The sequence below is a fragment of the Plectropomus leopardus genome, chromosome 7 (genome assembly GCF_008729295.1).
Source record: "Plectropomus leopardus isolate mb chromosome 7, YSFRI_Pleo_2.0, whole genome shotgun sequence".
NCBI classification, from domain to species: Eukaryota; Metazoa; Chordata; class Actinopteri; order Perciformes; family Serranidae; genus Plectropomus; species Plectropomus leopardus.
The window spans coordinates 20,110,584-20,135,782 of NC_056469.1; the positions used below are offsets into that span (position 1 = coordinate 20,110,584).

The window sequence follows — 25,199 nt, forward strand, 5'->3', positions numbered from 1 at the left end:
ATGTTAAACCTGACAAAGAAAATCGGCATGGCCAAAAGTGCCAATGGAAAAGGCCCATTACTCTCAGTAAGACAGTGAATTGGGGATTTTTTTTCCAAAATGCCAAGCTATTCTTTTAAGGAACCAATTGGATGGAGAAATTTTATGCAGCAATATTTTGCTGACAACATCCAATATGTAGATTAAAAGACCAACACATTTGATAATTATTGATGCCAAGTATTGATTCACGATAAGTATGATAATACAAAATGAGGATTAAGTACATAAAGATTTTAAAGAGAAGATATGGAGATAAATGATACCCTTGAACAGATGCCAGTGACTTCCCATCTCCATGCTATTCCTCAGAGTGGAGCTAATTGCCCTCTCTGCCACCCAATTACTATTTCCTTATCATCTACACTTGAGATAGCAATTTCCTTTTCTATGGGTCCCCAAGTCAATGAGCACCAGACTGCTTCAACCTTCAGCTAGCATAAGAGGCAAAAATTATAGTGGCATGTTTAGACACATGCAGTGTTATCTCTTTTATCATATATTCTGTAGAAAAGAGGTAGACCAAATACATTTAAAGTTGGCAAACAGAAACAGCAACTTTACACAACTCTTCTCCTCATAAGGTTTCATGGATGTAGCATGGAAATGTTTGATAATTCTACAAATATGCAATTATTGGGCCCATGAAGACTAACAATGCTGCTAGTGCTATTTCTCCAGACAGGTGCTATTAGAAGAAAACCCAGTCACCAAAATAAATTATGGCATTCAACATTTCTGCAAACCATGTATATGTACGTAACATATGTACACAGCAGGTATGTTGAAACTTTGCTTTTTATTTTTCAATTTTATGTTGTGGTTATGTTATGGATAATTTATTGTTAGGTTTAGGAACAAAAAACACAAGATTGGAGCTAGGAAAATATCATATTTTGGCCTTTGATATCTGATTTGGTATCAACAAACACAGCTGAGAATGTCTGGATGTGTCAAAAATACCTGATTCTGGTGCTGGTCTCAGATTGTAATCTGCTGCTTGGCAGCTGTCTCACCATCGACTATCCCCTCCTCCTCCTGAAGAGAATCTCAGCTCATATGTAATCCAAACTACGTTTAGAATTTGAATTTGAATTTATTAAAGGGTAGCCCCTTGAGCTGTACCATCTCATTTTCAAGGAGGTCACTAGACAAACATATACATAGAACACAAGACACATTACACTACATTAAAATGTAAACATACATAACATATAACAAATACAGACATCTTTCTCATCTTGCTTTCTTTAGAAATGATACGTATGAAACGTACAAATGTAACTATCCATTGTATGGAAAAATGTACAAGGCCCATATTACTGGGGGGATTGGGCCAATTAAACATTTGCAGAAGAGGGTGCAACAGATGACATCATTCAGAGAGCACCAGTCAAACCTCAAACAGTGGAAATGATCAGAAAACGTGAAATTGTGTGGTGTTTCTGTCTGCCCTAATCTTATCCTCTCTTCAGAAGTTTCATTCCCGTGTACGTCACAATTTATTTACTAAGTCTGTTTCCATTTCATTTTTATCAATACAAAAGAATACTTTGTACATCTGTTTCCTCTAGCAAGTGCTTAGGAGAGGGACCAGTAAAATACAACTGAAAGTTACCAAAAAGTCACAATGAAATCATTTTTGGGAATTGGACAGTTTGCTGGTGTTTGCTTGCAGGTTTTTTTTTTTATCAATACACCAACTTTTCTTCAGAATCTAATGTGTTATTTCAACTTTGTTTTTTCTAGTTTTACCATTTTTTATGTGCATAAAACAGGTGGATAGAAACACATGTATACTCAAAAATATATTGCTTTGAGTTGCTCTTTTTAAGAAAAATGCTGATTTTATTTACCAATTTCCAATAACCTCTTTCTTTCTTTCTGTCAAATTATTGCTCTGTATTATTAAGAAGGGATTCCACTGAGTTATCTCCAGAGTTATCTGATGCAGAACAGTCTTCAGTTTAAAACTCTAAATGTCAAAAAGAAGAGGAGCAATGGATGACATTTTAAAGAACTTACAGCAAATGCACTGAAATAAAATTCTACCTGAGTCAGTCTCCATTGATCGATTTTGCCCCACACTTGTAAAAGAGACACCTCAGAGAAAAAAATGGTTGTGAGGAAACAAAACACTGGGGAACACAACTACGTGGCTTTGACTTTCTGACCTGAGTTTTAGAGACTGGCCTGGCTCCTCTCGACGTTGATTTCTGTTGAGAGAGAATCTCCATTACAACATGTGTACAAAGAGAAGAGGGGGAGTGCAGAGAGACTGCGTCATAGGCAAAGTTCACCTGTCATCTAATGACAGTGACTGATGTTTCTATCAACAACAGCAGGACATCATGTCACTGAGTGCCCGTGAAAAATATGCTGAACTCAATTTAAATCAAATCAAAGTCAACTGATGTAAAACAAAACCAAATCAAAGAGTGAAAGTAGAGTAATTGTGATTGAAGACTTAATGTGATTTTAAGGATCTATATTCCTGGCCATTCCTCTAAACCAAACTGTATTTTGGGTTTTGTGATCTGGCTGTAAGGGTGTTGCTAATGCAGTGATTTTGACGCTTTAATGTTGGCGATTAATGCTAATGCACTACTTTATTGGCTTGTTATCACTCATGTATTATTCTGTCACAGATTTATGAATACACTACAATTTTCTAATGAGCCATAATAAGGTTAATCAATCAGTCATTCAGTGGAGGTTTTTATACTTCTGTTACATCGTCTCCTGGCAACCACTCCTGCTGTTGTCATGGGGATTCACTGCAGGTTTGCCTTTATAAACAGGATTGTTTATGGAAACGATTGTAGAATTAGAGGTGTCTTCAGTCTAGTTGTTTGATTAGTTTTTCTTTCTGTCCCAAATGAAGGTCACGTTAACTAAATGAAAGGATAAGTCTGGAGATTTTTAAATTTTTTTATTATTGTTATCAAGTCCCATGAAACAAAAAACGAACAAAGAAATCAGTCCTACTGATGAATATCGCCTGATACTGTAACATTTATTCCTCTGTACCATAAATATCAAGTAATTGCCAAAACCATCAAAAACAAAAACTCAACTATAACCCACACTGTCACACTGTAGGATGTGACATTATGACAACGAACATTCTTTTTTTTTTTTTTTGCTAGTCGATCGCACCTGCACTATGTCTAAGCCCAGTCAACACCTGTTTTTACATATTCATGTAAATCCTGCTTCTTCAATGCCATTTTTTGAAATATATCGTCCCATTCAGATGTGCTAAAGCAGTTGCTCAGCCTTAAGTAAAACCGCTGCCTGAAATATCACAGCTCTTTAATTAGAACAACGCCTTGTAAAGGTATTTGCTACAAGGAGGGTGTTTTTATTGGTTCTGTCCACAGGTGTAATCAAAAGGTGTAATTTATCAGCTGGCACCTCTCATTCATGTGAAATACGTCTGATACGCCTCTGCAATAAAGAGAAAATTTAGGTATACCCAAGGAATTTGCTCTGCATAAAAATGTTAGCTGTTTTTTTTTTTTTAACATGAGACCAACTGCCTCGAGCCTCTAATAACACTTCTGTCTTTACTGAAAATCACGCTGGGTGAATATTAACGGCATCAGTTGCGGTGATACTATAAGTTGCCTTTAGTTTGGTTTATTATACCCATGATTCACTGAGACTTCACAGCTTAAAAAACTGTGTGATATGAAATACAGTATTTATCTACATATCCTGGTGCGGTTATGCTTTAGGAGTCTCAAAGGCCCCTAATCTACCAGCTATACAATTAAATAATACATTTACTCAAAAAAAAAAAAAAAATTACACAACCTCGGTAATCACAGCTCCCTACGATGGCTGCAGTGTGTTATTATTACTGCTTTCCTGCTGACTGGGGCCTTGGCTGAATATGACATTTGACAATTTGATCTCTCTCTCTTGGTTCAACAGAACGGCGAGGCATCACTCTTTGAGGTGAACATCCGTTACGTCGGCGGGTTGCTGGCGGCGTACTACCTGACAGGAGAGGAGGTAAGATTAATAGATGTCTGTTATCCCTCTACTCTGGTGAGATCTGCTGCTTCCTTTATCCCCAACCAACCCTGCAGTTTGAATGATGAACAGGCTGCTTTTGAGCGTGGCTGCATGTGTGTGCGTAGTACGGTGTCACCATAGTGCCTACATAAAATGATCTCTTACCACATAAGCATTTTCATGTCGCAGGCTTCCCAACCAAAACAATATCTCATTGCATGTCAGGCTACTTTTAATTAAATTTTTCATCTGGAAATGACTTTTTTAAAATTTTATATTAATGCATCCAGAAGTTGCTTTGCTCACTAAGGCAATAGTAAATGAGACCCTGTTTTGCTTGTGTAATATATAATATGTAATATTTTATTTTGATTAACACAGTGTTATACAGTTTCAGTACAATCTAGCTTTAACACATTATTTATAGAGACTTTTCCATTTATCAGACAGGACAACCTATTATCTCAAGGTAGGCATTCACGGAGTTTATTAATGGGTCCCAGCTTTTATAAAATCTCTTAATGGAGCTGTTGAAGATGCAAGTAGTTTTTTTCAGCATTTCACTTTTTAACAGTTTAATTTACACAGTTTCTTGCTCCCTTCATTATTTCAGCTATAAATACATCATATAACTACAAGGAAAAGCTGAGAGTGCAGACCTCAGGCGAGGCCAAATGCCCTATCTTGCATTGTTAACAAAAATGAAAAGAAGTGTGTGTATCAGCCCGTGATCTAGATCCACTCCATAGATGGGCTCTTCTTTAGCCCAAGTAACCTAAGTTGTAGGTTTTCCACCTCTTGAGCAAAAGGGTATGCCAAAGCCATTTTTTCCCTTTGTTTTCTCTGGTCAGGTAGCACCGATTTCCATATCTTTGTGTCTTTCTACTGCAATGACATGCCCAGATTTGTGAAAAGACCATCTCTCCAGCAGTGAAATACTTGAGAATGTCACACAACCATGCTGAGCTAAACTGTCCTACGTGATCTGCTAAAAGCTGCAGAAAGCTAAAGATTACACTGTTAAGAAAATGGACAATGCAATTTTCTGCTTAAATTGTTTCACCTATTGACTCTGGGTTTGCTTCAGTTGCAATTTGTTTCCAACTCCAACAACAAAGCGTGTTAAAAGATTTCACTGCTCTGATTCAGGCTTCCCCTTCATAGCAATGGCATCTGTGGTTCTTAAGTTGTGTAGTATTTTATGCAGCCCATATGCCACAGTGATAACAAACAGTGATTTCAAAAAAATAAGTTGAAGACAACATTCAGAATAGTTACATTATCCAGGAGGGTCAGCTTTTTCTGTGTTAAGAAACACTGAGGACAATTGATAAAAAACAAAAAGAAAGAAAGAAAACAATTTAAATGGTTACACAAAATTGTGAAAAACACCTTGCAACTCTAAAGGTGGGTGAGAAGGAGTGTTGTTTAGTAATTTAGGAGAGTATAGCATCAGTATAATAACTTCATTGCATTAACAGGGCTGTTGCATGACTCTGCTTATTTTAAAAATGTGTGCATTTTCAGCCTCATTCCAGTCAAGATTTCTTTTGAAAATTCTGCACTGAAAATGATCAGCCTGAAGTATACATTGCTTCTAGTCTGCTCTCATTACATTATTGTTGGAGGATGAAATTATTAATACTCAGAGGCTACAGACGAAAGCCTTGAACTGGAAGGTCATTTGGTTAAATCATTTGGGAGGTGAAGTGAATGAAAATCGCTTTTCTCTGCTGGATGAACTACCACCGTTGTGTCCTTGAAGAAGCCGCAGTGGCTCCTGTGAAACAGCTCAGTGGTCAAGTGTAAAGGCCTGTGGTTACGATGGACAGCTACCAGGTGTGAAGCTGTGAAACTTTATGAGCGTGAAGCTCGGCCTTGCCAGAGAAGAAGTATGAATACCCTGTAAACCTTGGCTGGATAAATAAAGGTTTAGAAATTGCCTGTGACAAACACACAGCACAAATGGTCCAGTTCATTATCAGTGCATTTGGAACTCACTGGAGGTCAGCGTGTCACCGTAATGAGCGTCCGCCTGTGGCAGCCTCCTGGAGCGTACACTCACCATACTCCTCGGTTGTACTGTTTTGAATGGCACTCAGTCGGAGAGGCTGAAGTCTGTGCAGAAGCAGAATTAATGGAGAGAGGATCTAGTAACATATGAACACTCAAGTCGGTTTAATGGACATTGATTTGCAGACCGAGCGAGTTGAGGGGAGAGCAGCATTAAATTGTCGACCATTGCTGGATGAGTGAAATATGAATTCACTGCTGGAGCAGAATATATTGTTGAATCCATTATTCCACATTTGCGTGCCATTAATGCCATGCAAAAATGTTCTATTTTATTCACTGGTCCATGGAAAGTTCTATATATGGCTTCGATTATGACATTTTCTATTATGAATGTGTGTGTGCGAGTGTGCAAAGAAAGATTCATCCATGAAGTCTTATCTCCTTGTGTCACACAAGGACGTTTGTGCCAACGACTCTGGGCGATAAAACACACAGCAGCTTCCTTTTGACACCTCTACATCTGTTGCCATGCTTTCACAGCTGTAATTTGTTTCCTTTGGTAGAAATGGGGAAGAATAACACATTGTTTCCTGTTAGTTCTTGGTCGGTTAGTGTTCAAACTGACTTATTGCAAACAAACCAAGAGGCGAAAACATGAAGTCATATGAACTGACAGGAGTTTATATTCTAAAGACATTAAAGTCTTAAAATACCACACATTGTGTATATATTTATCTTCCTGGTGTTCACAAGGAGCTCACAAAGAGAAAACTGATAATTAGCATTGTCAGTTGTGACTGGAGGTTGACTTTATGTGTCATATATGGGCAAGGCAGCTTTATTTGTATAGCACATTTCATACAACAGGGCGATTCAAAGTGCTTTACAGAGCTATGAAATATAAAAACATAATAAAAGATACGGATTTACAATAAAAGAGAAAAGAGGTAAGATATACAAGGCTTTTTAAATAATTTTACAGGGATACATATTTTTTTCCTCATTTTGTGCATTTTATTGGGGAGGAGCTTAAATTTAAAGAGTTGGACACAAGTTAACAAATGAATTTGCATAAATATAAACTTGGAGTTTGACTTAACCTCAATAGTAAACCTTAACCTTATCATATTAATTGCAGTAAACTTGACCGTAAGTTGAATTGAATAAATCAACCTGATGAAGGTCTGACAACCTCCCATGTACCTCTCCACAGGTATTTTGAAGATGGGTGTGCATGAGCCTCCACATTCAAGTTTCTAACTGGAATTTGAAATATGTATTTCAGTTACTTTGTAGTATTTTGTAATTGATAAACAATTTAAATACAATTTGAGTGATGCTTTAGAGAAGAGTAATTTTGTATTCTCCAGATACTCAATGATACATGAAACATCAAAAACAATGCTTCATCAAAATCTAGTATATGGCTGGATTATGTGTGAAATACTAGCAGTCATTTTGAAATGAGGGCTTTCAACTTAAACAGGAAGTGGCAACATTCACGCTAGCCTAATAGTGTTGCAAAGCTGGACCACCTGTTGCGGTCCAATCACAAACTTAAATAAAAACATATTAAAATTAAGACCAGCTCTTTTGTGTTTTTTTGCTCCATTCAACACAGCCCTCGCCTCTTCAGCTCCAGTCCCCTTAGGACTGGCTGTGCAGCCATTGGCCACTAAAAGGAGGCAAGTTCTGCCAATAATGATAGTTTGTAAAAAAAAAAAATTCAATCAGCGCTGATTAATCGGCCTCTAAACCACACCAAACATGCAAACAGGAAAATGCATCAGTCAGTTGGAACCCAATCAAACGTCTGAAAGCAAACCGGATGATCATCTTTTCTTGCAGTCCTTTCTTCCTCTCACCAAACGTAACACATTATTTTTGTTATTAGTGTTTTCATCTATCTCTGTTACTAGCTAAGTTTTGTTCAGATGGCTGCAGTTCTTTCCTTTGCGTTTGGACTTTCTCACGTTTACAATGCACTTTCTTATGAGATGGAGCAGGTCGTCTCAGTTTCCTGACAGACGTATCAAGACCCTTTACCCCGGCGCAGTTATCCATCACATGGCTCACTTGTGTGTTCTCTGTGAAGGGTCCCTGCAAGCGAGATTTATAGCTACCTGAACCCCCTCCCCTCTAACTCACCCATTAGGATCTTTTCCTCTGAGTCTGCTGCTCTGTCCGAATGATAAAACCAACAGATTGAAGGTCTGTCGCTGCTGCAGAGACTTAAATCAACCAAGATACAGTGTGAGAGACTATTATGAGATTGTGGATCCAGTTTGACCAGAGGACATTGGGCAGCTGGTGCCACTGTAAATGATTGCTGGGGAGCGGGTGCTGATTATGGCTCCTTGTGGGATGCAGTTTGCTAGCGAAGTGCTCGGAGCAGAACTGGAGCAACACCTGACCATTAATAACCTCCTGTTGTTTTGACCGTGTGTGTGTTGTGTTTATGTGTATTTTCTTGGTGCCCCGGAAGGATCGTGGTTAGTCTTTATGGAAGCAGTCCCCGGGTTGAACGTCTTGTTCAATCGAGTCTGGCGGCTGCTACTTCTGTCGCTCTGTCATCATTCACCGTCACACACTTTTAGCCAGGCCAAACTGCCTCTCACAGAGGTGGCAATTACAGTAGTTCAGGTGTTGGATGTGCTTGTTCCTCTGTTATGAGCCCACCTGTAAGGCCATTTGTCACCACCTTCAGGTGGCATTACTGGTGTCTCTGTTGATTGTTTTTTTGATTAATTGTTTAATCATTTAGTCTATTAAAAGTCAGAAAACTGTAAAAAAAAAAAATGGTACTAAATTTGCCCAGACCCCAACATGATTATTCTGCTGCCAGCAGTTGGTTTCAATTGAACTTCCTGTTGCTAGTAGCAACCACCACTGGCACAGATGTGGAGCAGTTAGAGTTTAAAGATGCTTTCAGACAGTGAGCTGTTGCTAACAACTGCTAACAGACTAGCCAGCTGGGAGCAAGCTGCCACCAGTCAGTCATAATAGCTCTCCAGGGCTAACTGACAGTAAGCAAGCTCTTTACATGTAGTCCACACCTTTTATTTAAAAAATATATTTGCACATTCAATTCCTGTCTCTTATAGAAACAGGCCTGTTACCATTCCTGTTGTTGGGAGGCAGTCTATACTCTGACAGAGGAACAGATTGGCTTGTCAAAGTTTACAAAAGTTGTTCCTGATGCATTAAAGAAAAGATTTACTCCCCTTTGTTTCTTTGCTTTAATTGGAATTTGATCTAATTTTTTAGAGGGGTGTTTCACACTCAATTTCTGTGCGATGTGTGATATTTTGTATTATGACCTTTGTGTTACTGTTTTGTTCCCTATTAACTTTTTTCTATGTATTTATTGAATTCTTTAATAACATGTTTGAACATCCTGGGTGCTTTCGATCCTGGGTGTTCAACAAAGTGCATGAACCCCAGGGGGTCAATTCAATTCAATTTTATTATTTGTCCCAAGTGTAAAACATAAAAAAAAAATTTAAAAAAATAACTGCAGGAGGTGCTGCCAAATTACCTTTTGGTTATTTAATTAAGGTTTTTTGTAATTTTTTTTTTTTCCAAGAGTAAAATGTGTCCTAATATGCACATTAACATTTAACATATTAATAGCAGGGATGAAGTGGCCTTTTTATAAAACCTATTTAGTTTACAGTAAACAACATTAATGTAACCCGTTAATCCTTGTGCAGTCATGTGAGCTAGCTAATGCTAAATCACCAAACAGCGTCTTCCCCACATATTAACCGTTCAGCGGCATTATTCCCAGTATTGCAAGTGTTTGGACATTTTTAGAGCCACATTGGATCGTTTTCCAACTTTTTTGAGTAACAGACCCTGACATCCACTTCAGAAAACACAGGTAACAGTGCAGAGGGTGAGGCTAACACACCTTGCCATGCTACAACTGCTGCTGACTTAACAGCTACAGGCAAGCACGAACTAGAGAACACCTGAAAATATTCAGAGAATTGTTTTTTGTCCACCTCAACTCTATTATATTAGTCGGGCGTCCCTGCTCTGTCTTGGCCTGAAAATACATTTAAAAACCTTGGTCAAGATTATTAAGCACACCTGCCATCATAGAGCTGTGGTTTCAGCTTTTCAGACATTTTGACCTAACGTATAGATCCAAGTGGGACTGAAACACTGTCTCCATTAAACTTTTGTGGGATGGATTAAAGGTGCAGGGGTTACTTTCTTCCTTGCTGTTTTTTGATAGCTTTGCACCTATGTGATGTGCATGCAATTATTCTGCCTTAACAGATTTGCTTTCCTCCCACCCCCATTTGTTTTCCAATATTGTTTTCACAGTTTCACGGTTTCCTCAGTGCTATCTTTAACCTGTATTGGAAGTGTGTTTTGCTCGCAGCTGTGCACTTGCATGCTAAGATACATACAATTTGTCAGCCCAACAGTCCTAAACCCTGAAATTTCCACTGCAAAATAATATAAAAAAGAAAAAGATACGAGGGAAGCTGGAACCAATAAATGTTTTTGCTTGATTAGAATAAAATATTTAGTAGATCATTAAAAATGTTATCAAATCATTCTATATTGATTAATTTAAAAAGAAATCTACATTATCTACTTTGCATTTTTCCTCAAACATCGCCTCATTTTCATATACCCATGCTCCTGTGTGTTGATCATATAGGAACATCTCTTTTATTGGAATCCGCTTGTGTTCAGTTCTGTCTCCATACCTACATGTGCAATATCATATGCATGTCTTTTTTTAGGTGCCTGTGCATATTCCATGAGCCCCTCTTTTCACCTTCATATAGTAACATGCGTGTTTGTACAGTATGTCAATGCGACCTCAATTTCTCCACCGCGTGCCTACGTGCAGTCGTCTGCGTGCGAGGAGTGTGTTTCATTCGTCAGTGTCCACTTATATGCATATAAATGTGTGTGGTGGTGGTGGTGGTGGTGAGACCTTGTTGTGTCGTCCCCCTTCCCTTAGCGAGAACAGAGAACAGTGAAGGGAAAAAGAGAAGGAGGGTGAATTCAATCAGTCTTGTGTGAAAATTGCCCGTGGGCTGAGCCGAAGCAGCAGGGAGAGAGGGAGGCAGCAGCCGGCAGAGGAGAAGAAAGACGTGTGTTCATATGCTCATCAGAAAATGTGAGAGTGCATGAGGAGGTGATACAGGGAGGCAGGAGGAGTGGAGGGAAGAGTTAGTGAGTACAAAGACAGAAAGAAAACGAGGATACCATAAGAATTATTCCCAGAGGGGGACAAAGCGTTCAAAGAAAAATTCACATCCTTTAATACTGTGCTATTCAGTCATACAATATAATTAGTATGACAATCCAGGGCTACTTTTTTGAGATACAGAGGTTAAAAGTTTTATAGCACAGACAAAAATTGTTTCTGAATTATCTGTTCAGAAAAAACATGTGTTAACAGTAAAGAGTGTTCTCTAGTGGTGTCTGCACTAAAAACTATGTACATAGTCAAATCTGATTTGTCAAGTTATGCCGATTGCTGCTAATCGTCAAATCTTGTTTTGCTTTTTTTAAAAATCAATTTTTTGTTTGTTTGTGTTTAGCTATTGATCCATATTCTTATTTGCGACATTAGTTTGTGTTTTTTTCCACACCCCACAAAAGAGCTAAAACATCCAATTAAATAGTTTGTCCTCTTGACTTGGCATAAGAATTTATTTGATAATCATGTTCCATCCAGGTCTGTTGTGTATCAGAGATGTTTATATGTGTACGTGTGTGTGCGCACGCGCCTCTGTGTGTGTGTGTGTGTGTGTGTGTGTGTGTGTGTGTGTGTGTGTGTAGGTGCTGCATTGGCGCTGCCCTCAGTACTGAAAAGGGAACAGAAGAGATCGATAAACAGAACATGTCACTTAGTTTGGTTCCTGCTTGCTTTCTGTGGTTGTAAAAACAACTTTTAACTTTCTCTTAGACACAGAGAGAGAGAGAGCTACATTCTCATCTAAGTGCTCTGATTAATGGATCAGTACCAAAATTATCTATTTATAGGGAGAAACCAACAAAATCTATGAAAAATCAGACATTAAGCACCCCCATTTATCCCGAATAGAATGATTCTTTGTTTCATAACCACATTTTCCCACAACTGTAATGATTTCAACGACTATTCAGGTAATGTTTTCCAGTAGATTTACATTTAACTTCAACTGTAAAAGACAACATCTACATCTAATAGATGGGCAGCTGACTGGAAAGTGAAACCAACTGTAATTTCACTTGCTCACTGCTCACTAATAAGTGCGTTTTTGCAAACTTTTTGTTGTAGTGAAAGACAAGCCCAAAGTTTAAGGTTTAACAGTAAGAAACTTTTCTGGCTGCTCTAAAAGAGTAAATCCTCCTGACTGTAGCTGCAGAGAAATCCTTGAGCCAGTCGGGACTGTATTTGTAGGACATAGATATAAAGATGCCACTCCAATGTGTCGACTCTGATATTGGATATTTGAGGTCATGGACTCTTGCTGACGCTCTGTTTTCTCCCAAAGAATCATATCTTGTTGCTTCGCCTTTCAACTTTGGTTAGCAATGTTTGATATGATTAATCCCCATCTCCATTTGCTAGCTTTTGGAATTAATGAAAGTGTTCAATATAATACTTTCAGAGTAGTGAGGACTGTTGACGGACATAAGTTTGACAACTTTAGAAAATATTTAAATATAAAATCAGACAAACTTAATGACAGAGTTATTTTGCTTAAATATTGCTACACTATTAATGTAACTGTATTTAGACCAAAGGACTTAACATTTGCATCCTGGCCTGTCTGCACTACCTGCACCACCTCCCCCATACTTTTCCTCTATGAAGATATAACTTTATTGTTGTCAAAGACACCAGTTCTCTGGTCATTGTATAGTACAAATATGTCACCCACCAGCATGTAGCATGGCAGTGAAATAGTTATTTAGCCAACAACTTGAATAATATGGGGCAGCTGTAGCTCAGCAGGTAGAACGAGTCATCCATTAATCACAAGATTGATGGTTTGATCCCCGACTCCTCATGTCCACACGTCAAAGTGTCCTTGGGTGAGACTCTAAACCTCAAATTGCTGTGGAAGAGGAAGGTAAGACAGAAAATACTGGGGAAAAAAAAGCTGGATTTATTCCGTACTTTGTCAAAAGATGGTGATTGGTCTTTTTAGAGTTCCCAGGTACTGACTGCTGCTTGTTTGGCCAGCGACAATCCATCAGCCAGGCACAATTTTGAATGATTTTTTTTCCCCCTCGCATCTCAGGAGTTTTCATCTGCAGTTCTCCTGTTGTAGAGAAGCAGGATCCCACATCAGGTGATGATAGATAGCTGTCATTCCCCTGTATATAACAGACATGTGGGTGCACATGCACATGTTTTATTTATACATATAAACAGCCCGAGACTCCCTCAACACATATACAGAATATGTAACAAAGACCTTTGCACACCAACCAATACACTTATAAAAAAAAACCGTTAAGCTCAGAAATCTTGCACTCTGAGTCTGATTCTATATATTGTTCTATTTATTGTGACAATTTGCAGTCTGAGACAAAATGAACAGATGCATTTGCTCCTCTGCTTCTCTCCACTGGAGTTAACCTTCCTCGCTGTCGCCACTCTCTGCCCACGTCTTGCATTTGGCACCTAAAGAGGCTGAGCTTTCCTCCCTCTCTGTGTCCAGTCCACATTGTCAGTCTTTCTTTGTCTGTGTCTTCATCCTCTATTACATCCTCCTGCTCATCATCATCATCCACCTGAATAATACTATCTGACCTGTTGAAAGGAGGCTGAGTTATGAAATGATACAGTGTGCCCTATTCCTCTCTCTTGTTTCAGATGTCTGTATCAGTCACAGATTAGATCCATAGTTTCTTTACTGCTTCTTGGTCAAACAACTTTCTGAAGGTTTTCAATGGTTGTAAGAGAAATGCAGAAAGTATAAAGATTTTGGAGTCAATATAATTGACACAGTGTGAGGTAATATTAATTTTAAATGTACCACAATTTCTGGAAAAAAATATAGACTCCATGCACAAAGGCCTTTAGTTTGTTGTAGGCTTTTTGACTGTAGGATAACAGTTGTATGGTATGTAAACAGATCTTGCAGGTCAAGCAGACTAGAACAAAAAAGCTCAGCTAATAATAGTATGAAGTCTGAACATGTAAAATTACGTACTGATAATATTTCAACTTCTAAATATTCCAGTAGTGTGCATGTTTTATGCGTAGATTGGTATTTGACCTATAGATGAATTATTCATTTTCATATTTACATTTTTGTGGTCAAACAAAAATGCCAAATTAAAGGTGTTGTTTGTAACTCTGGAGAACTAAAGTCAATTGTTGATTCCCATTCTCAGGTTATCACATACTGATGATTTGGTTTGTAGTCAGACTGAACCAACAACCCAAAGTGTCGTTTTTGACAACCTGGGAATGACACTCGACAGTCATCTGTCTTCCTCCAGAGTATCGTACAGCACCTTTAGGTGGAATATGTTTTTGAAAATGTAAATTTTCTCGGGGAAGGGCCTTTAGACCCCCCGTGTAATTGGTCCTCTTCTATGTGTGACGGACTATTTCTGCCCATGAAAGATGCACAAAGGCAGAGTTGAAGAAAGACAGACAGATGGAGAAGAGAGCAAAGAGGCAAATAGGCAGATAGGGAACACAAGCAGAGACAAAGGAAGGAGAGAAAGAAAAATGTAAAGCCAGAGAGGGAGGCGAGGGGAAAAATAAAAGAAATACCATGAAGGAAAGATACACCATAGAGAGAGAGGGGTATATTCATTGTATATGATTGGTAGCCACCACATCATGACCTTAATTTTACCCTTTAAAACCTCTTTAAGCCAACAAAAAAGGTCAAAGCACTTATTTTAAAAACAAACTACACAGCGACTCATGTCAATGTCTTCTGAGAATTGAAATGCTGTTGTGGTTTTCCCGTGAGGATATAAACCATTCCTTCATTTGTTACCTGCTTACTTTTATTCGGGGTCAATCGCATTTATGCCTATAACAGGTTCTTTGGTCCTCAGTTCACTGCTTTAGATGTTTCCGAGAACTTTTAGTAAATGTTCGGGATCAAATGCTTAAGGCCATGACTCTTACACTAAAGTACTGTGACATTCCTGGTTTGTTTTCATCTCTTCTAAAGTTCATAAACTTTAATCTTTGTCTGTGGCCTGTAGGTTTCTTTTTAAAATCTTCTGGCATCCTATAAATATCATTTGCAATGTTTCTTTGTGAGAGAATGTGGTGGGTAAGGGGTTTAGTGTTTTGCACCAGTCCATGTTGTTTTGCCTTTAATTTGGGTGACCCACTTCTGTCTCCAAATATGGTTTTATTTTGGGTCATAACACAGGAGAGTGCTCACACACAGACAATATGAATATCAGACATATCACACTGAGAAAAATGCAGTAAATTGTAAACTCCTCTCAGAGATGACAGTTTCTTTATCCATCTCTATTTGGATGTTTTTCTTTCTGTCACAGCATCATTAAGTCGCATCATTAAGTGCCGAGGGAAACTTGGTTGTCATGTTAGTTTGCAGTGTGTGCGCTGAATGCATTAATGGAGGAGCAAAGTTTGTTCTTAGACTGAATGATTTGACCTTTCCTCGCCTGCTTGAGAGGACTGCATTGAGCAAATTGATATTCATAACACAGCTAATGTTGATCAGCATGTCTCAGGACTCAATCACAACCTGATACGCAGGAATAATATGAAAATTATCTGTCTCTGTACGTGAGCCTGCACATCTGTTTTTGTCTCTTATTCTTACAGCGTCTCAAGAAAAAAAACAAACTCCAGACATTTTCCGCAGTAATGCAGCTGAGTTCAAAAGGGGTGATACTCTGTTTTTTTTACTTTTTATAATTTATATGTTTAAAAAAGCCCCTTTCCCGCTGCACAAAAACCCACTAACTAACATCTGACTTTTGTTTGTAATTGGAAAGCTTACAACTGGCATTTATGCCAGCGTCGAATGACCCTGCAGTGGTTGCGGGTATTTTTCGACTCCGACCGGTAGTGACAGGAACACAACAACCAGTTGAACACGCTAGCTTTAGCTCCTTTACCTAAACCCCAGTCTTTAAAAAAAAAAAAAAACTACATGCCTGTGTCAATTTTGGTGGAAAAGGGGTGTATTGTCATAAACGCAACATGTTTTTAATGTTTTTGAAAAATCTGTGAAGGTGGTATTTTAATTTTTTAAAAATATTTTATAAAATCTTCTGGGCTTCATTCTACTATAGTGCATGGTGGGATATTGATCAGTGAAGTTGCATTTTTTTTTAAATTTCTCACAGCTGAGCTTTTCTTGTTGCCTCTTTGAAATATTGTGTTAAAATCTGTCAATATGACTACACTGTATTGGGGAGGGGTTGCGCACTAGACAGTAACCCCAGATTTTCAAAAACTCCCATGAGATTTCATATTCCAGGTGTCAAGATATCATTTGATCGTGCTTTTTTGTGCCCAACCAGACCTCAACAACAGCACTGTAAATCACCAATCTGCACCTTCATCACATTTGATTATTTTATTCTTTTATTTTCAGCTTCCATACAAACAACCAAAAAAAACTGCCTCATATGAGATAACAACTGAGTTAAAAACAAAAGACTCGAGACAGTAGAACTAAAATTGTCAGCAGTTGTCAGCAGTAAGGTTGCTGACAACAATAAATTCAAGAAAAACAGGTTGTCTTTTTCAACATCTTCACTCTTCTCCTCCATGTTTGCCCAAATCATTTTACCTAGAGCAGCTGGATTTGGGAGATTACCTGAGAATCCAGTCCTGATTTGTTTCATAGCCTGTCCTGAATAGCTCCTATGGTAGAAGCAATATTGCCAAATCTCCACCAGTGGACACATTTTTACCTATTACACCATCAAATCGCCTAACCCTACAACTGTAAGTATATACACCATGATTTACACAAAGAATTGTAGAGATGCTACCTCTTCTATAGATATTTAACATGACCCTCTTGTCCTGTAGCCAGCTGACCCTGTGGTTGGTTGCTTGAGTCTTTGCTTGAAGTCACTGGACTGTTTCTCACATTGAACATTTTGCTCAGTATCACATCAAACTTCTCCTTAAAGATAATTTCATTCCTGGTACTCTGTGGTGATTCTGTACCTCCCGCTCCAGGACATCACAGTGCTCTGACACAGAGCACTCTGCTTTTAAAAGAACAGTCAATTTGCTTCGTCATGACTGATGCCAGGCCCTGTCACACCTTCTGGTAATGTTTCATCCTAATTTGACCTAATTTCCTACCACGCTCCAGTTGCACCATTTGCTCCTGGCCACATTATTACCCAAATGTCAGCTGCCTGGCCATATGCACCTGCACCATGCGGCGGTTACTGTGTGCTTTGTACTGTGTGCTGCTGATTCACAGACATAATGTGATTTTTAACAAATTGTTTGCAGAAGCACCTGAGTGCAATTACATCTTATTCATCTCTTTTTATCAGCTTGGTGGGGCTGTGTTTTCAGATTTCATGCAGATTTGTGGCTTGGCCAATTTAAAAGGCTGCACTGCATGCATTGTTTGCTTTGAAGGTATCTCACGTTATGCCTCAATTTAGTTTCTGATTCCTGCAGCAGGTCCCTGATAGTGTTACAGCTGCTCTGATATCTCTTGGACTCTCTCGTTAAAAAAAACAAACCCAAAAAACATTGTTCAAAATCATTAAGGCAGGATTTTTCCTGTGGCCCAGAAATCCAGTTCAGTATTCATACTGCACAAGTCTGATTGTGGTTAACTTTCCCTGTTTGAGCTTAAGCAGCCAATGAAAGCCTTTTGTGTCTGTCTGCTGCTACTCATCTCTTTCCCATCACCCACTACAGCAGACAGCTGCAGAGAAATTATATCATCCTCCCTGCTGTGACCGTGTGTCCATGTGGAAAGGGTTAGGTTGTAGTGGAGATAAATTCATGCCAGGTGATTTATTTTTTCTACAGTACAGTTGGTTACTGTATATGGGGAGCCAGTTGAATAAATCTGAGCCTCAGACGTCCAGCGGGTGGTGATATTAATCAGAGTGTGCATGGAGAGGATCGCTTTTCAGCCAGCCTTTAGGGAGAGACAGGGATATACTCTGCTGCCAGTTGAAGGGTACGGTGCCTTTTCTGACACCCTGTCCCCCATCACACCGCACTGTCTCTTATATAAGCCATGCTGAGAGGCAAAGAAAAATGGGAAAATGAAGTCTGCTTAAAATGAGAGATATACGGTTTAGTCTGTGCAGGTGGGTAAAATTGTAGATAGAGATGATATAGTGTGTGGACAATGCTGAGTATGCGTGTATGGCGATAGATGAAGAGGAGTGCTTCTTGTGATTTAAAGGAGTGTGTGATATACTGAGTTTAATGAGTTTGTCATGCTGCCATCTCAAATATATAGAAGCTCCACTTTAAACATTACCAAATTAGGGATAGTGACTGTGATTGTTCTGTGTCTCTAGCCGTGCTAACAGCATCGCTCTGTGAATAGCAGTGTCTGGTCCTGACTGATATATCTCAATATTGCAATGACATTTTTTTTTAGATATACGAGAGCCGCGTAAGTTAACCTGTATGAAATTTGGTCATCTCAGGTTAATTTAGAGTCATACAATGCTGCAAATCTAATGGTGTTCCCATCAGTCTCAGTACTTTGTCTTTAGTGCTAATTCACAACAAATAGCATGCTGTGACACTAATCTAATGCGAACACAGAATCATTATACCTGCTAATCATCAGCATAGTACCATTGTCATTGTTAGCGTGTTCACATGCTGACATTAGCGTTTTGCTCAAAGTACCGTCATGTGAAAGTACAGCCTAACAGAGCTGCCAAAATGGCTGTAGTGTTTACTTTTTGTCTTGTTAACAGGGTTAGCTCTGCCAGCACTGCTGCCATTGTCTAGCTCTGTTTATCAAGTTAGCACCATTCTGCCACCTTTATATTAAAGCCATATCCTTAAAACTAAAAATGAATTTTAGCTTCTTAAATGTGAATATTTTCTGGTTTCTGTACTCCTCTACCACAATAAAATAAATATATTTGGGTTGTAGACAAATATGGCATTTGAGGACATCATCTTGAGCTTTGGAAAACAGAGATCAACATTTTTCATCATTTTCTGACATTTTATAGACCAAATAACTAATAGTTTAATCAAGAAAATAATAGACAGATAAATAGACAATAAAGTTAATAGTTAGTTGCAGCCCTGGAGTCACAACCGGGTTTAAATATAATAATTTTCTTCATATAGCTCAGTTTCTTTTTTAATGTATCTTAGCCCTTCATAGATCTTGTAAACTGTAAATACCAGGCATTTCCTTTTAGTTGCAACTGGCACTCATGTCAAACTCACTTACTATTCCTTGAATACCATGAGGCTTGCCCTCTGCAACTGTTAACTAATTAAGGATTTTTCTGCTTTGCATAAATAAAACTGAAATGCATTTACACAAAGTGTGGTGGTTCAAACTCTAATTATTGTACAATAGCTTCAACACTGGAGTCTGGGAAAATAAAATAGAGCAGTAAGTAAGCCTGAACTCACACCTGCACGCTTGTGTTTTGTTGCAGTTTGTATGTGCTCTGATACCTATGTGTGAGCAATGGCTGCCTTTGCATTTTATCTTGTTTGTTGTCCTTTTGCTGAAGAGCCGAAAAGTGGCCTTGGAAAAAATTTCATTTCCTCAGATCAAACTGGATCATCATAATCGCAGGGTAACCTGCCACGCTCTGTAGTCCCTGCCGCAGGCTTAACCGTGAAAGGAAAGCTCCCTTTCCCAAACCCTCATTCTGCTCTGTGTACAAACACCTAATCCCATTTGTGCAGAGTTAGAATAACTGTGCTCCGCTCCACTCGTACACCTTTCAGTTTTATTATGGAATTAAGCGGCACTGAGTAAGAACAACATCTCATAACCAGCAGCTGACACATCTTGCATTATGGCTTGTTCAAATGTTGTATGCATCAGAGTGTGTGGCTTAGTTAATATTTGATTGTGTGTTGTAGAGTTGGGTAATAATAACTCACTCACTGAATGAACTGTCACTCAAATATAAGCTAGCAGCATGTTTGCCAAAACTGCGGCCACGCCGAGCCTCCAAGGTTTCTGTGGCTGCTTGGATTATTGCATGATCACGAAGAGTGCTAATAGTGTTTTTACACTGTTAAAAAACACAGGAGCTTTACTTATACTGATGTGTCCCCACTTCCTCTCAATCAGTCTATTAGTTTTCTTCCTGTATAAACCCTTCAATTAGTCTTTTTTTTTGGCTGTACATTCTTGCTGGAGTAATTGGACTCAGCCTGGAGGAGCTTTGGCACAGACCCAAATGAGCCCAAACCTCAATAGAAGCCCTGTTGAGAGACTGATGAAATTTGGGTGTTTTTTTTTTTTTTTTTTTCCTTTTCACAAGTCACGCAAGTCAGCAAGGACCAGGCCAAACAAATCAAATCCAGGAGATCATTAGGCTGTTCTTAATGATGTCAGCCTTGTGGCATCCAGGCCTTTTCATTCAGACTTTGCACAGCTCACAGTCCCAGGGCCTTATTTATAAGCTTCAGTGCTCCTCTCTGTCCATGTGCAATTAAAGCAGAGAAAGAGCCTTTTCATGCCTCTGAGGATGAACTCAAGACATGTGAAGAAAATCCAACTATTCAATGCATACTTCTGATTGACAGCAGGCACAAAGAAATTCAGAACTTCATCGAGCTCTTTCACCTAAGGCAAGGATTGCATTTGGTTGTTTTTCAGCCCTCAAAGACACAAGAATTTGATTTAGTAAAAGAGGCTCCATTATTGCATCAGTACACTTTACGGCATAATTTAAGGGGTCAGCGAGCCGGCTTCTAACAGGGAAAGTATCGATCCCGGTGGTTGCTTTGGTTGCAATTAATGTCATCCTGCAGATGGAGAGAGTCTTTGTGTGGTGGGACTGGTGGCCAGTTTGTCACTAGAGAGGTTGAAAGACTTTGTGATGCATACAGATCGTGTAATTTACAATAAAACAAAGACAGGAAGAAATAAAAAGAATACACTTTTTGCTTTTTAGATTATGTGGGGTGCTTTTTTGCCTTTATAACAGGTTGGAGACACCCAGCCTACGCTGCCTGTGTGAGCAGAAACTGTGTGTTGTGGAACCTGTTGTTTTTTATTTTGGCTCACATGTTAACAGGTTAGAGCAGCTGCACTGCTCGCGTGAGCAGAACTGCTCAGGCACTGCACCACTGCTGCTCAGCTGCGGCTCGGTTGTGGTACATCTAAAGCAGTGGTTCCCAACTGGTCCTGTCATAGGGTCCAGATTTCTCCTTATTCATTAGTTCAAGGTCCACACATAATACGTTACCACATATTCAGTTTTATTTCACAAAATGTAAACAACACGTTCACCTCAGAAATTAAACATATTGCAAGAATAAAGAGAAACAGTGTTCTCATAAAATAAATAAGAACTCTGTCCAGTACATACACAGTACGTCATAATAAAGTGTTTTTTGCAAACTTGACATGTTCATGGGTCACTTACAGTCCATTCAGAATGGACATGGACTCACTTTTAGATCCCCACCCACCAGTAGAGAGCCACTGATCTAGAAAATAGGAGTTTCACCAGTTTTTAAGTGTGATGCACACAATTTAGCAAAAATAGAGAGTATCAATGGTGTTTTGATGCCACCTTGCACTACAGTTTCAATGTCTATATCTGTCACAGACATGAAAAAATTTAAATATTTATGCTTACACTCAACCTTTCCTGTTTGCCTTACATAATAAAAGCTCTCCGACAATGTTTCTGTTGACGCAATCCCTTCAGTTTTTAATGCAAGGCTTTTTGTTGTGATATACTTGCACTGTTCTTGACAAAACAGTGGCTTGCATGGCTCCATAAACGAGTGGTTTTGTTTTTTTTACTGTGAAAATACAGTAGTTTTAGCAGCAGGCAGCTTTGTAGCATTGTCGCAGCAACACCACTGTGTGAACACTGCAAGTGATCCAGCAGCAGCAGTTTAGCATGGTAGCTGTCATGCACTGCTCTCACACGAGTGTGGCCCGGCTGCGCACACTTTACCTGGAGAGCAAGATGTCATCCCAAGTGCACTCTTGTTAGCAGTCAGAGTTTATTTCCTGATAGCAGACTTGAAGGCTGCAGCAGCTGCATGTGTTGAACCCTGCACTGCTTGTTTTTGTTTTGATTTGTATTATATTCTCCAAATGTCAGCTCATTTTTTTTTGTTATCCCAAGTGAGTTGATGAGTTGTGTGGAAGCCAGCGTAATATCAAGTGTGAAGTTAGGATTAGAAGAGATCCCACAGAAAACAGTGAATTAAACTTCTGCCAGGAGTCTTGCCTATTGTTTTATCGTCACTGAAAGGAAATAGAGAAACGTGGAAATTTGAATTGATAGCATTTGTTTTGTAAGCTTAAACACACACTATAGTTCATTCTGCCAACAGGGTATTTTGAATGCACACAGTGTTGGCCATAACCGCTTTTTATTCAAAACAAGACCCCATGGAATTGGTTTGGGTGCTGGCCTCTCTAAACATGAGCGAGGGAGATAAACGTGTGTGCCAGTGTGAGTTTGCACATCTTTGTGTGTGTGTATTGTTGTATACAAAACAATAACTCTTCCCCAAATTATAAAAGGAGCAGCACATTGAATATGTTGTCCCACACTCCAGAAACATTAACACAGCATCACAAAGAGGAGTCTAAACAGGGGACAGGATGGTCGCAGCCTCAGAACAAACAAGATTGTTGACAGCCAAGTTGATTCAAAGTGGATTTTCGGTCAAGAGGCAAACTTGAGCTGCAGTATTGCCACAGATGCTGCGTGACAACAATATGAAAAATAGTCCAATTTTGTCTAGAAGGCTAAGTCTGTCTTATTGAATTCCATTTTAGCTGATTAATGTCTCAGTGCCGTCCCCAGCGCAACGATACAGCACAAACTGCTGCAGCTTTTCAATTCCAGATGTAATTGAGTGTGTGTTTTTCATGAAGCTGCAGTGGCCATTAATTAAGCACATAAAAAGCCGCACATTAATTGTGGGACAGGTTAGAAAGCCTACTTGCAGTAATCAATTAGACGATAAATAATGAATGAAACCTCCCCATTCGCAGCCTGGGGAAATTCAATTATTTATCATCCTCACTTGTTCCCTGGAGGAACCTTCACGTCTGTGAAACAGCTCAGGTAAATTATTGGCTTAACATCACCGCAGACGGCTGCAGGATTGTGTGCCGAGCAGCAGCGCACTGGCCACAATGCGCACATTAAGACATACACAGGTACATGTAGAGAAACACCCACGCACACACACACACACACACACACACACACACATTTAAACATTATCTGGATCCCAGGCAGAGGCGGTAATTGATCTGTTTCTTCATATTTAGTTTAACACAACAAGCTAATGGGCCGAGGCTCTTAGTAGTCATGCGAGCAGCGATTTGGAAGCACTCCCCTCGGAGCTGATGATTGGGGAGGATGAACGGCTGTCAGGGCTGGGCCGACTGCTCCTCGCTCTTCCTCACCAACAAATAGCCCCTTCCCTGACTTAAATGTATCATTACGGCTGCAGTGCATGTCCTTTTGCTCGCTGTGCGGGTAATGGAGCCCGGTCTCGCTGCTGCTGAGACGTCCTTCAGCCGTCAATCACAAGGACGTGTCCAGACACTGTTCATAGGAGATGCAATGATGATACACTGTCTAGTGTAAAAAATGAGTTTGTTCCGAAGTTGCAGTCATGACTTGCAACATTAAGTTGTCTTCTTCACTCCCTTATTTTTCCTTTTTTTTCCTCCCCTCAGCTTCTTTGTCTTGGTTGTAGCATTACTCCATGTCTCTGCTAGCTGAATGCATGGGCTCCTTTTGTATTCTCCTGGAGTGGTTTAGGTCTGAGCTGCACACAAAGTGAGGTTGCCCTGGGATAAAGGAATCCACTCACAAACTTCACCTGAGGTAGTTACGTTTCACTGTGCGTCTGAGCAAAGAGGGGACGCAAACAGAGTGTCCCCTCGGGCCTGTGGGAGAGACTGTGTTCACAGCATGCCCTCAGCAAGGGGAGTTCATACGTCTTAGTGTGTGGGTGACAGTTTGTTCTCTAGACCTCTCACTCTTTTCTCTGCCTCTGCGGGCAATCGGAGATCACATACAGTACAGAACTAATGAAAACACAACGTATGATCAGCCGAGCAGGACAGATGTGCGCCCTCTTTCAGTTTTTTATGCTTCGCTTCAGTCTTTACAACGGCCATGTTTGTTGTAGTATTTCTTCATGATCCCTCTGGGCTGCATGAGGCAGAAGCGTTCACGCAGAAACTCTCCCGGGCTTTTTTCAAAGAAAGCTTCCATCTGTACTCTGGAGATAAATTATAATCCTGTTTCCAGTATGTAAATGAAATATTGTTCCTCTCCAACTCTGTCTTTATCTGCTATCGTGAATCTAATTGGTATTTTTCCTTCACCTCAGTTATTTTCTGCTGCGGTGTTGCAGTCCATCGGGATAAGATTAAAGAACAGACCTTTCTGCCGCGATTGCTCATGATTGATTGCCTTCAAGCACTTTGTAGTGGGAATTATGATTGCAGCCATGGATTCATCAACTATATTACACGCTCTGCATGAAATTCTTTTAGCACTCACAATCCCATGATGCAATTCATGTCTTACTGGACCATCAGTTGAATGATAGTTCATTGCCTCTGCTGTTGACATGAAACTTGTGTCAAATATGGCCTTTACTCTACAGTCCGTATTGTCACTGTGAATGTTCTGATTAAAGCCACAGAACACATTTACTTATGGCAAGCACAGATTGCACTTTACTGGTTGCAAAAATAAAAAATAAAAAATCCTCCCTAGGAAAAACAAATTCTTAAAAAAAATCATTCCGGACTGTTTTACAACCGTGTCCTGCAACAGCCAGTGCTCAGGTTCTGAAAGCCGTTTGCCTTTCAGTCACAACCCACAGTCTGTGCTCTGCCTGCCTGGTCATGCAGGAAATAAACTATCTTTATGGTCACGCTCTGCCTTATAATTCCAGAGTAAAACTGTAGTATACAATACACATG

At 39.4% G+C, this 25,199-nt stretch overlaps 1 protein-coding gene across 2 annotated transcripts in view; it reads left to right on the forward strand.

Moving 5' to 3' along the window:
- The window catches only part of LOC121945100 (mannosyl-oligosaccharide 1,2-alpha-mannosidase IA), a 231,244-nt gene that overhangs the window by 148,854 nt on the left and 57,191 nt on the right, over positions 1 to 25,199 (forward strand). For both annotated transcript variants that reach the window (XM_042489124.1, XM_042489125.1), the window contains exon 4: positions 3,979 to 4,059. In XM_042489124.1, coding sequence (XP_042345058.1) covers positions 3,979 to 4,059 — 81 coding nt within the window. The remainder of the gene's footprint in view (positions 1 to 3,978; positions 4,060 to 25,199) is intronic.